This window comes from Octopus bimaculoides, chromosome 14, assembly GCF_001194135.2.
Source record: "Octopus bimaculoides isolate UCB-OBI-ISO-001 chromosome 14, ASM119413v2, whole genome shotgun sequence".
Taxonomy (NCBI): Eukaryota; Metazoa; Mollusca; class Cephalopoda; order Octopoda; family Octopodidae; genus Octopus; species Octopus bimaculoides.
In genome coordinates, this window is record NC_068994.1 from 44,494,522 (window position 1) to 44,509,948 (window position 15,427).

Below are 15,427 nucleotides of genomic sequence, written 5' to 3' on the forward strand. Positions count from 1 at the left end.
AGGGTTCCAGTTGATCCGATCAACGGAACAGCCTGCTCGTGAAATTAACGTGCAAGTGGCTGAGCACTCCACAGACACGTGTACCCTTAACGTAGTTCTCGGGGATATTCAGCGTGACACAAAGTGTGACAAGGCTGACCCCTTTGAATTACAGGCACAACAGAAACAGGAAGTAAGAGTGAGAGAAAGTTGTGGTGGAAGAGTACAGCAAGGTTTGCCACCATCCCCTGCCAGAGCCTCGTGGAGCTTTTAGGTGTTTTCGCTCAATAAACACTCACAACGCCCGGTCTGGGAATCGAAACCGCGATCCTCTGACCACGAGTCCGCTGCCCTAACCACTGGGCCATTGCGCCTGCACTCAGCTAACAATATATAAACAACAAAATCATCATAGTTATGTAAGGTAGTGTTCTAAGTCCTTTTATTAATCATCATACACTCAGATGTGATTAGAGAATTAATTCACTACAGTTCTTAGTTACATGGATGCAGCTATGGTAACACTTAAGGTAAGGACAGCATGGAATGCTCTTGACAAGCTTAGAATAATTATGGAAGTTTTCCTTTACTGAGAACATGAAGAGGAGTTTCTTCAAAGCAATTGTTGAATCTCTATAGGTCTTCAGCATGGACACTGAAGCATGATGGTACATAAACGAGAATTCTTCATGCAGTTCTCAATCTTTCTTGGCAGCAATCTCTACACAGCAGTAAGTGTACATCTTCCTATCATCGCCTCAGCAATCAAAGGAAGAAGAACACATTATGCTGGACAATGCTGGAGGAGCAAAGATGATATATCCATTCATTGCTTTCTCTGGAAACCTATGCATGGACATCCAGGTATTAACAGACCAAGGAGAGCATATATGGTTCAACTTGTGGAAGACATTGGATATCAAGTTGAGGATAGGAAGACTTGCTATGAAGGATCAAGACAACTGGCATAAAGAGTTATATTTGTCTGGGTAAGTCACCCATCTGGAGAGATAGAGAAAGATTAGGACAGAAAATGATATCTCACAACTTTGCAGATAACAGGACAGAGAAAAATATGAAGTTCAAATCAAAAAAGATCTGTGCTTTATGAAATAGTAAAGAATTATTCAATGCACAACTGCAAAAATAAAGAATCAATCTTAAACAATTACAACACAGGAATCACCAACTCTGATAATGCATCTTCCTAACCCACTCAGCTGTTGTAAGCATCAGGTCAGATGCTAACCTTCTTTATTAAAGACCTTGAAGTATTGTAAGCATTATAGCAAACAATAGCTCTGAACCATATAAATAACTACTCAGAAGATTGTCCTTCAATATTCTTTGTATATCAAGGAGTACATTGCCAGATATATCCTTCCTTCATTTTGAAAAGGTGATGAGAGAAAGAGATGTGGCTACTATTTCTGGTAGGTTGAGTACCTGCATGAGGGCTCCGTTTTTGGCTTATAAGGCTTAAATTATTATATAGATAGTGGTAAAAGTATATACAAAAAAAAAAAAACTAATAAAAATCTAGTGAAAGAAATACAACGATTTGAAATTACCACTCTTCTGCCATAAAATGTGTGAGATTACATTGCAGAGAAGCATCAAGGGCACTAACTGTGGTTAGATGACTCATTAAAGATCTAACTTGCAGATATGTGCTTTTTAAAATGTTTATTTATTAAATAAAACTAATCTATAGCAGTAAGATATGTGATGCCAACAGATATTAAAGAATGCATGAATGAGTGCTACTGGCTGACTGCAAAGACTAACAATTGTAGCAGCAGCGGAAGAGAAAGAGAGAGAGAGACTTGAAATGATATTGGCAAGTGATCTATGAATATTGTGGTCTAATCAATCAATATTCTAACTATATTATGTAAGTATGATAGAGTCAATTGCTTAATTTGTTTTTTCTTGATAATTAGAGGTAATTCATCAATGGGTAATATTGACTTTGAGAAAGGAATAGGAGTTAGGATGTTGGAACTTTGCCATTGGATTCCAGCCCTGGTTCAGATTGTGAACTACATGTAGCAACAAAATACTCCACATGAAACTTTACCATGTATCCACCTGTCAGATATATTATTTAACTTTGAGAGGTTCTATGAAGGGATGCTGAAAAGTTCCTGGCTTTGAGTAAAAGAAAATACAGAAGGATCGATCAGTTGATTATGATTTCATTTAATGTATTCCCCTCTCAGGTTCACATACTTATTGCAGCAGTCCTTCAGTTTTTCTAAGCCCTGTAAAAGGATATGGATGGTTGGGCCCCCAACCAGGCCATTCACAATACCCTTAAAGCACTCCTTCATATAAGAGTGAATTATATTTTTTATGGTTAATACTCCAAGACCTGGGTCTCTGTGTCTAATTTTACCCACCTCCTGGTCTTCTGAGCAAAAAAATAAATAGTTGTAGCTGTGTGGTAAGAAGCTTGCTTCCCAACCACATGGCTCCAAGTTCAGTCCCACTGTGTGGCACCTTGGGCAAGTGTCTTCTACTACAGCCTCAGGCCCACCAGAGCCTTGAGAATGGATTTGGTAGACAGACATTGAAAGAAGCCTGTCATATGTATATATGTGTGTATACATATGTGTGTATACATATGTGTGTATACATATGTGTGTGTGTGTTTGTCCCCCACCATCGCTTGACCACCAATATTGGTGTGTCTATGTCCCCGTAACTTAGCAGTTCAGCAAAAGAGACCAAAAGAATAAGTACTAGGCTTACAAAGAATAGGCCCGAGGTGGAGTGGGGGTCGATTTCTTTGACTAAAACCCTTTAAGGTGGTGCTCCAGCATGACTGCAGTCAAATGACTGAAACAAGTAAAAGAATAAAAGAATGAAAGAATATACAGTTCAAGAGTAACAATTGCAAGCAAACTAATGGACAGAATTGGTTGCATCTTCTTTTTCTGTGTGTTCTTCCTGACTGCTCTACTGGGAATCCAGCAGAGATGACGTTTAATCTATTCCCCTAATAGTAGGAATACGGTGTGACAGGGTTAGAAACAGGCCCTGATTAAGACCCATCGAGATCCTAAGCACTTAAAAGATTTTGGTGCCCCCATAAAAGATTATGTAATTCAAAATATAAACAATAACTGACCATAAAATAAATATTTTATTTTTCAAAACGAAACAAAACAGTAAGAGGGAAAATAGTGTTTATTTTTGTATACTTCCACTTTATTTATATTTGAAAAGTTTCCTCCTACTTTTTTGAATTGCAAAGTCTTTGGTTAGATCCTCAAAATTAATCTTAGGTAACGCATCTACATCTATACTTAGTAGAGATAAAGGTATCCTGAATATTATTTTAGCAAGTTTAAAGTGGTTTCTTTTGTGCCGTAAACCATATACCATTTCTGTGGTGCCCCCTCCTTCCCTTGATGCCCTAAGTACATGCTTATTTTGCTTAATGGTTAATCCAGCACTGATTAAAAATATCGATTATAGACACCCCAACCACAAGATTATCCATTATTTTTCCAACAACAACCTCTGAGTTCCTTTCTGAATCCCATATGTCTAACACTTGTCAGTATGCTTACAAAATCAGAAAACAGCACAGCACCCATGACTTTCAGAAACGTTTCTTTCTCTTTTTCCATGAATTACTGAAACATGGAATAGATTACTCACAACAGTTGTTAACTGTTGGAACAATACAGCCTTCAAGACTTCCATGCTTCCTGGAATTCGCCAACAGTTCACCTGTTGTTCCTGTTCCACATTTTTTCCTCTGTATTGTTTTCAGTCATGTTTGTTTCCTTGTTTGTCCGTGAACAAGATATCTCAAGAACCACTGGATGGATTTGAATGAAACTTTCAGGAATGTTTGGCCTCATGACTGGTACAAACTGATTAGATTTTGGAATCAATCTGGTACCGGACAAGGATTCTGGATTATTTTTTCCTGTTTTTTTACTTAATTTTTGATAGCAATTGGGTTCATTTTTAATATTCTTGTTTGTGAGAGCAGTCGACTTTATTTCAGATATTCTCATTTTAAAAACCATCTCTGGCTAATCACTGAGAGGAAGTTGGTGTTACCTTGGAAGAGGTTTGCGCTCTCTGAGTGCTCTTGTTATATCTTTTTTAAGACCCATTCACATTTCACTTTCATGTCTTTTTGTGTATTATTCCATGTACTGCACATGCACTTTTGGTTGCCTTTTCTGAAGAGATTTAATGCACCACCAACACTATACAATAAGAGTTCATCATCATCATCATCATCATCATCATCATCACCATTGTTGTTGTCGTTGTCATCATCAATAAGTCCATGTGGCATTTTGTAACATTAAAGTGCTCAGGTGTGGTTAAGAAGTTTGTTTCATGACTACATGGTCCCACTGCACAGCATTTTCGGTAAATATATTCTACCACAGACTCAGATCAACCAAAACCTTGGGAGCGAAATTTTGTGGACAGAAACTATGCAGAAATCCATTAGAAGGATTGAACTTGTTTTTGGCTGATAGACTTAATTTTGTCTTCTGTAGCGCATTGCCCCATGAACTCATAAGAGACGAACTGTAAACAAGGACATTCACTGAAGACTAGTTATCAAGCTGAGACTTCTGGTTTGGTGACAAATGAGACCCAAACTTAAATGGCTGATTGTACTCTCTCTCATGTCGGAGATGATTGATACAGAATAAACAACACTTCAACAGACTCTCGTTTGTGATTATCTTTATGTATAGCTTTACAAAAGCTATACACCCATTTTAATATCACCTGGGCCTTGAAAGCTTTTAGCTGAGTCCACTCTGTGGGAAGCCTTTGAGCCAGGTCTCTGGTCAACATTCTGAGAATAACCCACTTGTACCGGTTACAGAGGCCTGTTACATGGTTTCTTGGTTACCGTTGCTGTGGGGTTGCGATATTGGATGTGTATAGTGTTGTTGAGTGGAGGCACAATGGCCCAGTAGTTAGAGCAGCGGACTCGCGGTCATAGGATTGCGGTTTCGATTCCCAGACCAGGCGTTGTGAGTGTTTATTGAGCGAAAACACCTAAAGCTCCACGAGGCTCCGGCAGGGGATGGTGGCGAACCCTGCTGTACTCTTTCACCACAACTTTCTCTCTCTCTTACTTCCTGTTTCTGTTGTGCCTGTAATTCAAAGGGTCAGCCTTGTCACACTGTGTCACGCTGAATATCCCCCGAGAACTACGTTAAGGGTACACGTGTCTGTGGAGTGCTCAGCCACTTGCACGTTAATTTCATGAGCAGGCTGTTCCGTTGGTCAGATCAACTGGAACCCTCGGCGTCGTAAGCGACGGAGTGCCAACAACAAGTGCTGTTGAAGACCATCATTATGTGGTCTAGCTGGTTGCATGTATAATAAATGAAGCAACTCATGAACTTTTGACTTTCAGCATATTTATTGCTGGACATGGTTTACTGTGTTGGCTGTTTACAAAAGAAAAATGCTGGTAATATAACTGCTGACTGGGAGGAGAGAACCTCCCTGTGTCTTGTAGAAGGTTAGCAGTGGTGTATCATGTGTGGATGTCCAAAGTCATCTCTTGCTCAAGGTGGTCTGTTCAAGTGCCTGATGTGATCTGATATTAGTAATTTGCCTTTTGCTCAAAGTGGTTTGTGCGAATACCTGATGCTGTCTGGCAGAGATAGGTGCCAAACAGTTTTTATAGGGTGAAAAGGGGGTTGAATTTTAGATCATTTGAGGAGCCATATCACACTACAGCTTCACACTGATTGGGCGATTTACAGATCAATCATGTGAAACTATGGTCGCTTACTTGGTAATCCTAACTGAATATCTTGCAGTTGGGGTTCAAATCCCTACAGGCCTTTATAAGGGTTGAGGGCACTGATCTTCCATTTCAAAGTCATTAAAAAATATCTAAGCCAATAAATTACATATTTCTGACTCCATAACCCTAAATCCCTTGAAAAATAAAATTTTTTTTAAATATATAAAATTTATATCTACTGACATAGGGCTAATGTACACAAGCTGACAAAAAAAAAAAAACTTTTATTTCAAACACATTCTATAAAATTCTCCACATACTCTTTTAAGTTTCAATTTGTTTCTGATTTACCTAAATATTAGAACTATTACCTAAATGTTAGAACCATCTGCACCTTTCCCATAAGTATTAATGTTGGAATTACACAGAGAAAACAAAATTTCAAGTTGATTAAATAGTCTTTTACCAGTTTCAAAATTGATGACAGAATTATCTTCCTTAAACGTTTTGATTTTTACTAAACATGAAAACATCTATAGCAGACAAATGTTTGTGAACAGCTAGTCTCTCCGTCAAGAAATATGGGTCTTCAGCATTCATTACTGTTTAGAAATTCCAAGTCAGAGAAGTTGAAAGAGTTGAAAAGGATTAAGAAACAAATGAAAATTTTAAAAAATAAAAAGAGAAAGAGAGAAAGCAAGATAAAATATCCTACAATGAGATTATAAGTTTTAATCTAATCAATCTTATATGATGCCTATATTTAAAGAGAGCTGGTGATGAGAATAAAATACAGAGAGTATCTAAGGGCTAATCTGTAGCAATTCATTGGATAATTCACTGATTGGAGCAGAGCTTAAAACAGACAGTAATAGTGTAGTGAACTTAGGTAGAACTTGAAGGTGATATCCCTAATGAGTCAGTCTGTTATTTCGTTGTAAACATTGTGTAATTAGTGTAGTTAATCTGATAGAAGAAGGGAGTAGCATCCTTAACGACTGGCAACGTTGTTTCAAAGATAATTGCTAGAAAATAAGATGCATTAGAGAGGAACAACAAATTATAAAAGCTTAAGTTGTGAACCCAGAAGGTGTGGGTAAAGTGTGGTAGCTAGAAGCAACAATAAGAATCTAGAGAGAACTTTTGGTTGAAAGCAATATGTCAGATTTATATAGCAAGGTGTATAAGATGTCTGCTAATGTTCTCTAATATGATTGTGTATTGTGAATTGCATAATAGTATGTTCACATGACTGAGTATGTCCTTGAGGAGAATGTCTTTAATAAAACTGACACACTTCTTCAGACTGGGAAAAGAAACAGTTATAAAAAATGTAACAATAAGAAAATGTTAGATAAGAAAGATAAGAGAAGATAGTTGATTAAAATCTAGCCAAGTGGAAATAACCGAGTGATGAAGGGAGAGGCAGCTATTGAGGTTAGTTTCAATGTTATTAGTAAGGCTTTCATGTGGGAAAGAAGTAAAGAAAGCTACAAGTCTATCAGAGATGGATGATGGGACATTTGAAAGTATTAAGCTATACAGGTATAATATTAATTCACCACTTTGTCAATCAGGTTGTGGCTATTCTTTAACCCCAGGTTGGATACAATCAAACAGATTTATGATCAGGGAGGTATGACAACCCTTCCTTTTTTTTAAGTATAGTGTACTGTGGACTACATTATTCAATGTAATGTATCAGTTTTTAAGGCAACAGAGTATGAGTCAAGAGAGATTCAAAAAGAGATTGGAATGGTAAAATTGGAAGAGTGGTAGATAAAATGCTTCACAATATGATATTTAATTTTGTTGTTTGCATTTCATAACTTAACTAAAGTTAACTTTATCTGTCATCCTTTATAAAATGACATGCCAGACAAGCAAGCAGGTAGTTTTCTACTTGTCACTAACATAAAGATATGCATTATATACATCGGTCATGTGATGCAAATGGATGCTGACAGTTCCATAAAGAAGTGCCGATTTCTCAAAGTAGATGGAACACGTGGAAGTGGAAGACCAAGGAAGGCAAGGGACGAAGTACTGAAGGACGGCCTCAAAATACTGAATCTTTCAGACAAGATAACAAAGGATCGAAATATCTGGTGCCACGCTGTAGTCAAGAAGACCCATTCCCCACAGCAGAAGTGATAAGGTTGCTCACCCTAGTGAAGAGGATTGGCCTGCAAGAGTCCTGAACCTTAGGAATGAGAACCCAGGTTCGAAATTTCACCAAGACACCTGATAAAGGCTGGAGGGTATATCAGCCAAAACGTTGTGCTAACAACAAAGAAGATGAGGATAAATATCTGTCAAATGTAAATAATGTAAATAATATAAATAATGTACATAATTCTTCATCTCTTAAATAAAGAACTGTATTGAGCCCTGTGTTCAATTAGTGCTTATTTTATTGTCTCCAGAAGGCTGAAAGGTAAAGTCGACCTGAGCAGTATTTGAAATTAATATTGTAATCAGATGCAACAATAGCAACTCAACAACAGTAAAATTTGTCAAAAACTAGAGTTGAATAAAAATATTTCCTCAACTGAGTTGTACCAAATTCTGTAATTACATACAACAAAATGGTAATACTTTAGTCTGAATTTATTACTGAAAAATGCTGATTGTACCATTATGAATACTTACCGGTGTTGGTATTGGTCCTCTTTGTCGTGAGGAAGGGGATTTACACTCCCTCCAAGTTTGAGATGGAACTCCATGAAAAAACTCAGTTCTTGGGTCAATAAAAGAATCATTTGTATTATGCATTCTAGGTAAATTTCTTACCATAGTAGCAGGATGATAATTGTCTGAAATTAGTTGACTCATTTCTCTTTGAGAATGGTTTGAGGATGTGTTCCTTTCAGCAGAGAGTCTGTTTTTAGATTTACAGTACTTTATAATACATACAGTAACTGATATCACAATAGCCACAGATACAATCACAACCCCTGCAACAATGATTATCACCCAGTTCATATCTATCCAGTCTTTGTCCGAAGACTTTGCAGTTGCCTGGATCTTTGGGGCATCATTACTAACAGTCAGCCTTAAGGTAGCTGAAGCAGTTGCTGATAGAACTGGAATACCACTGTCTTCAACTATAACTACAAGTTCATATTCCCCAGCATCATTCTGATAAACCATGCGAGCAAAAGACAACACACCTGTACGAGAGTTGAGTGCAAATAATTTCTTGTCATTGCCTTGGTATATTCCATATTTCAGAAAAGCATTTCTCGGCGTGTCTTTGTCAGAGGCTTTGAAAACTGTAATCTCGTTGTTACTTTGTGGTAGATAATGTACATTAAGGGTGACTGATTCAACATCAGGAGAAGTGAAATAAGGGGCATTATCATTCACATCCATGATTTCAACAGTAACATTTGCAGTGTTATTCAATGATAATGTTCCATTGTCTTTCACTAAAACTTGGAACTGATAAGAGTCTTTGATTTCTCTGTCTAACGATCTAGTTGTTGAAATAAAACCACCATTGGAAATTTTGAAAGGAAACAAATGCTGATGATTGTTCAAAATTAAATAAGATAATTTTCCTCCCTCTCCTTCATCAGGATCTGTAGCTTCCATATAGCCAACAGGGAAATTTGGGCTTTCATTTTCCTTAATCAGAAATCTGAATGAATCCTTTACAAACTTAGGCTGTACATCATTAACATCTGTCACTTTGACTGAGAATTTTTTGATACTTCGTAATGCTGGTGAACCATTATCTTCACATGTCATTGTTACACTAAAATCACTTTTTGTTTCTCTGTCAACTGCTTCTTTCACAGTTATTTTATATTCTTTGCTTCCCAAGGTTTGAAGCTGGAATTTAGGATGATTCAGTTGACACTCTACTTCTCCATTTTCTCCAGTGTCATCATCTGTCACTTTTACAAAAGCTATAAAATTGCCAACTTTGATGTCTTCTGAAATGACAGTTGTCTCCTCTGTTATTCTTGAAACAAAACTGATCTCAATGACTGGTGGGTTGTTATGTTGACTGACGATGTTGATACGAACTAAGGTAATGGAACTAAGAAACGGTTTTCCCCCGTCTCTAGCTTCAACAAACAATTTATAATTTTGATTTTCTCCTAATGAAAATTTACCTTTATGATATATTTCACCAGTTATTTCATTTAACCTAAAATTATGTTTAGCTGCTTCAGATGTTTTTGATCCAAATTTGTATGAAACTTTACTATTATTGCCATAATCCAAATCATGAGCAGACAGGACAAACACTGGTTTATCTATTCGATGGCTACTATTTATGAAAACATTGTAAATATTCTGAGAGAAAATGGGAGGATTATCATTTGCATCAATCACAGAGATCTGAACATCCATTTTCCCCTTTCTGGGTGGAACACCATTATCTGTTGCAATGATCTGTAATTTATATGTTTCTTGTACTTCCCTGTCCAACATTTCTCTTAAGACAATCTCTAGATTATCTGTACCATCAACTCTTTTAGAAGTCACTAAGTCAAATGTTCCTTTGTAGTCATTAACTATTTGATATGAAATCTGTGAGTTTGCTTCTCCAACATCTTTGTCTATTGCATTTAGCAGAAATTTTTTTGTTCCTTCACCATCTGTTTCTAAAAACCGAAGATAAATTTCTGCTTTGGGAAACACAGGTGAGTGATCATTGACATCTTGTATCACAATTTTTATCTTTAAAAAGTTTTCATTTTTCTTATTTTCTCTGAAAATAACCCGTAACATTTTGAAACACTGAGTATCATAAGCACACAGAGATTCAGCATCTAATTTCTGTGTAGTGTACAGCTTGCCAGTTTTTGTGACATTAAACAAATCGACAATACCAATTAGGTTAAAAGATACTAAACTAGTGTCTGCAGTTTGTTTATCATAATTTAGATTCAGATTAGCTGCTATGTCTCCCACAAGTGTTCCTGCATCTTGCTCTTCAGCTACATAGAAAGTGAGATTGCTACATAAGCAACTGCAGAGCAACAGCATGAGAATACATGCTGATAGCAACATATCTCGATTCAACCGACCAAACACCAACAATCAGGGAAATATGTCTGAAATTAAAGAAGAATAGATTTTAGCAATTCATTAAAATTTTGCTTAAATAATATGTATGTAGTTACAATATCTAGCAAATTAATGGCAATCTGGTAGAAAGCAGGTAATTTCTTTATGATAACTTTGAAAACAAGAAGTGTTATGTGAATTTGTATGTGCATATATGTGTAGCAACAGCAGAAATGTATCTGAATGTAAGTGTTCAAAGAAAAAGTGTGGGTGTCTGTGTAGGAGAATGTATGTATGTATTTAGTTAACTAGTTCTATAACATCAGTATGTACTTGCATCATATCTTATGATAAAATAAATATCTGTGCTTATTATTATTCAAATGGTTACACCAACACATTTGGTTTATTTATACACATAGATAAGATTAATATTCAGTTTAAATAACTGATTCATAGAACAATAACAAAAATAACATTTTATTATAAAACAGTAAACATAATCGACATAGAACACTCTTTCATAAGTTTCTCTTTCATAAGCTAAAAGTTGAAGGTTAGCAGAAGTTTAGATGCTATTATTTTAACATATTTCACTCAGTATTTTCTGGATATTTAAACAGTTTTCTGTAGTGAGGTTCTGATTCAGGATTTCCAGGGATTTTGAGGTGTATGGGACCATCTCTTAGCCATTATTGTTCCTAGGTCTACTCTCACCTGTAATAGTAGCACCTGTCAGGGTCCCAGCTATGTGTTAATTAGCATATCAAGAAATTACTTTTGAAGAATATTGCTCACAGACACCCCAACGGACACAGTGCAAATAAGGCCCTTCACCTTTTTAGTTGTTCATCTAAGAGAAGATAGCCCCATACAAGTCCTGCATCCTGGCAACTGTTGGGCTCACAACACTTCTTGCACCAGACCAATACAAGTTTGAAAGACGAACGAGCAGGACTGGCCCCGCACAAACCATGCCCACCATAACAATAAACCATTGCTGCTTTGTGAGGTAATATATCGAGCATTTAAAAAGGGCTAATGGAGTATACCCTAAAAGAGAATCAAGAGGGAGGGACCTGTTAGGACAATCCATACAGTTATACTTAACTAATGTCTGGCACCACCTACAGTTCCATGAATGCTGCAAATGCATTGACTTGTCTTTCCTTCATGGATTATCCATGAGGGTAGACGTGGTAAGCATACTTGAGGGTTAGGCTCTTGTGTCTGGAAACAGCCCAGGCACAGCAGAAGCAGTTAAATTACTGTCTCTACAATACTGTCAATCATGGCAAAAAAAAAGCCAACAAAAACCTCTTCACACAATTGTATTACTGGTAAATCCTGTATATTCTAAAGATGGATAAAGATCTAGATTGATTTGGATCAGTACTTCCCAACCTATGAATCATGATATAATTCTGAATGAATCATACAGACATAACAGGGACATGATGATGATGATGATGTATAACATAAAGTATTCAATGCTATTTATATCAATATAAAACTCAAGCGGGTAAGAATTTAGCAATTTACCTAATGAGTTGAAGAATGTGACTCCACATTGTGAAATACTATATTTTAATTCATAATTAGTGAAGAGAACAAAAGCTCTGAAGTTGACTTAGAGTAATTACATAAACTAAATGTTTTTTTTTGTAGGGGGGGTGCATTTGTTTTCACAATTAAGGTTCATTTGATAAAACAATTAATAAAGTGCTGCTAGCCTATATTAAGCTTCTGTGAGTTAGTGGTGATGATTAATAAGAGAAATATCCATTTCTGTATATACATCTTGTTAAATATACACACACACACATACCTACCACACACACATGCACATATATATATCAAGCCAAGTGAAATCATTGTCGTGGCCAATGCCAGTGTCACATAACTGGCACTTGTGCCAGTAGCATGTAAAAATCACCCTTCAAACGTTGGACTTCATGGAGACAGTGACAAGTGACCGTGACCTTTGGTGATATACCATGCTTGAGAAGACTGGTCAAGCTAAGTGAGAAGGTAGCTTTGGCCAAAGCCAATGTTACGTAACAGGCACTCAGTTCTGCTTCGAGTTCCAATATTTCAAAAAACAACTATTTCATGTTCATCTCAAAGGCAGTGTAGCATTGCCAAAGAAATGAGAAAAGCTGATGGTAAAATGCAAGGGTTTAAAACTAGTGAGGTCACTTCACATGGGGTGAAATAAGAGTGAAGGTGAGTGGGGGAAGTTGTTGCAGGATATGCTATAGAAAATGGCCCTCTCTTTTACTTGTTTCAGTCATTTGACTGCGGCCATGCTGGAGCACCGCCTTTTAGTCAAATAAATCGACCCCAGGACTTATTCTTTGTAAGCCTGGTACTTATTCTATCTGTCTCTTTGGGCAAACCACTAAGTTACAAGGACGTAAACACACCGGCATCGGTTGTCAAGCGATGTTGGGGACACACACACACACACACACACACACACACACACACATATATACGACGGGCTTCTTTTCAGTTTCCGTCTACCAAATCCACTCTCAAGGCTTTGGTCGGCCCGAGGCTATAGTAGAAGACACTTGCCCAAGCTGCCACGCAGTGGGACTGAACCCAGAACCATATGGAGCTAGTGAGGTTAAGATGATTCCAGAGCTCAGTGTCCACTGAGCTTCCATTTCAAGACAATATTAAACATGGTGGCTGGAATGGAACCACTTATTGCTGTCAGTGTGAAGGCTGTGCATTGCTGTAGCTTATTGTGACACCATGCAAGTCATTACCAAAATAATACAGGTTGCTTAATCATGTTTTATACATCTTTGCTCACTCATGAAAAGCAAGAAGTTTTCGATATAGTTTTCGATAGACAAATGAGAAAGGGCAAAGCAGAAGTGTAAACAAAGAAATGTTTATTCCCAGAATTCTAAATAGTGCTTATCATTGGAAAGCTTAACTTCTAAGGGGAGGTAACTCTCTAGAAGGTACGTAACTCAGCAATTCAATAAAGGGCGAATAATTAAATGTGAATCTGACAAAGTATTGAAATCAATTTATTGGACTAATTACTCACCTCGCTCCTTAAAGGCGGTGACAATAGGCGATTTCTGCCTGGTGATTCAAAGAGATAGAGGAAAAATAGAAACCTAAGACTGGACTGGACTGGACTATATGTATGTATGTATGTATGTATTATGTATGTATGTGTTTGTATGCATGTGCATATATATATATATATATATATATATATATATATATATATATATATATATATATATATATATATATATATGCACACATACATAAATACACCGTGTGTGTTTGTGTGTGTGTGTGTGTGTGTGTTACATAGCCAAATAGTATATCCTTGGTTGCAACCAATCAGAAAGTTATCATTGGTTTCATGTCTACTATAGGCAACTCATCAGAACTGCTGGCTGGCCTGGTGAGACTAATGATATATTTGTAGACTTATATGCATTTATTCATATAGTCCTACCCATGCATGCATGGAAGACAGATGTTAAATGATGATAATGAGGAGGAGGAGGATGTCCTAATGTTTTATATAATATAGATACTCTGAAACTCAATATAGATATACCAACAATTTTGATATTATGAACCATGTTGCAAAGTGTAAATAAGTGTCCATTTAAGTTCAGAATATCCAATGTATATTGTGTCATATATAATTAATTAATTTTCCATATGAACACTCAGTTATGCAAATAAGACTGGCCTTTTTGAGCTGAGTTCTAGTTTGTGATTAATATAAATAGCAATAACCTGTCAGGCATTCTGCAATTGATGAACATCCAAATAGAGATGAAATGAGTGAGGGTTATTCTACTATTTTTCTGCCCCATCAAGAATTATAAGCAAGTATTGACATACCAGAACAAAACATGTAAATACAAATGTAGTCATATCTTCAGGAAACTTCAGATAATGCAGTACTTGGATTATGTTATGCTAATTATTTAAATAATTTATATAATTTCTATGTCTAAATAAATCTTAGCCACTTACATTTTACCTAATGTTATAGATAGATAGATAGATAGATAGACATAGCTAGATAGAGAGAGAGAGAGAGAGAGAGGGAGAGATAGACAGCTATAGATATATAAACATACATACTTACATATATATATATAAACACACACACATGTATACCTATATATATGTGTGTGTGTTTGTAACAGAGTTATTCATGAAAGATTATCAATCCAGGCAAAATACTTTATAAGTAGTCTCTATTAGTACACCAGACTAACAATATTGCTTAGATTAGTAAAGAACTCAGCATGTTCTTGTAGCAGGGTCTGATGTTATACTTCCACCGTTCTATATTGTAAATCAATGGTTGAGTCCTAGTTATACTGGTTTTCACACAGAGTGATATCCAACACAAAGAATGAATAATGGTTGTTACATATTTTTCTTCATTGTTGTAAATTTGACTTACAGCTGTTTCCAGTAGTTATTACAAGTAAACTTATCAATAACAAATCTATAACTCCTGGAAACAGTTGCAAGTAAACCAATCAATAGGTGAGTAGACACTTATTGATCAATAGCGAACCTATAATGATTACTGGAAACAGCTGTAAGTCAAATTTACTACAATAAAAGAGAATATTTAACGACCATTATTTATGCCTTGTCTTTGTG

General features: G+C 36.3%; 1 protein-coding gene across 5 annotated transcripts in view; it reads right to left on the reverse strand.

Moving 5' to 3' along the window:
• Nucleotides 1-15,427, reverse strand: part of LOC106872896 (protocadherin beta-4) — a 99,445-nt gene that overhangs the window by 27,014 nt on the left and 57,004 nt on the right. For all 5 annotated transcript variants that reach the window (XM_014920068.2, XM_014920064.2, XM_052973128.1 and 2 more), the window contains exon 2: nucleotides 8,384-10,803. In XM_014920068.2, coding sequence (XP_014775554.1) covers nucleotides 8,384-10,759 — 2,376 coding nt within the window. In that variant the 5' untranslated portion in view covers nucleotides 10,760-10,803. The remainder of the gene's footprint in view (nucleotides 1-8,383; nucleotides 10,804-15,427) is intronic.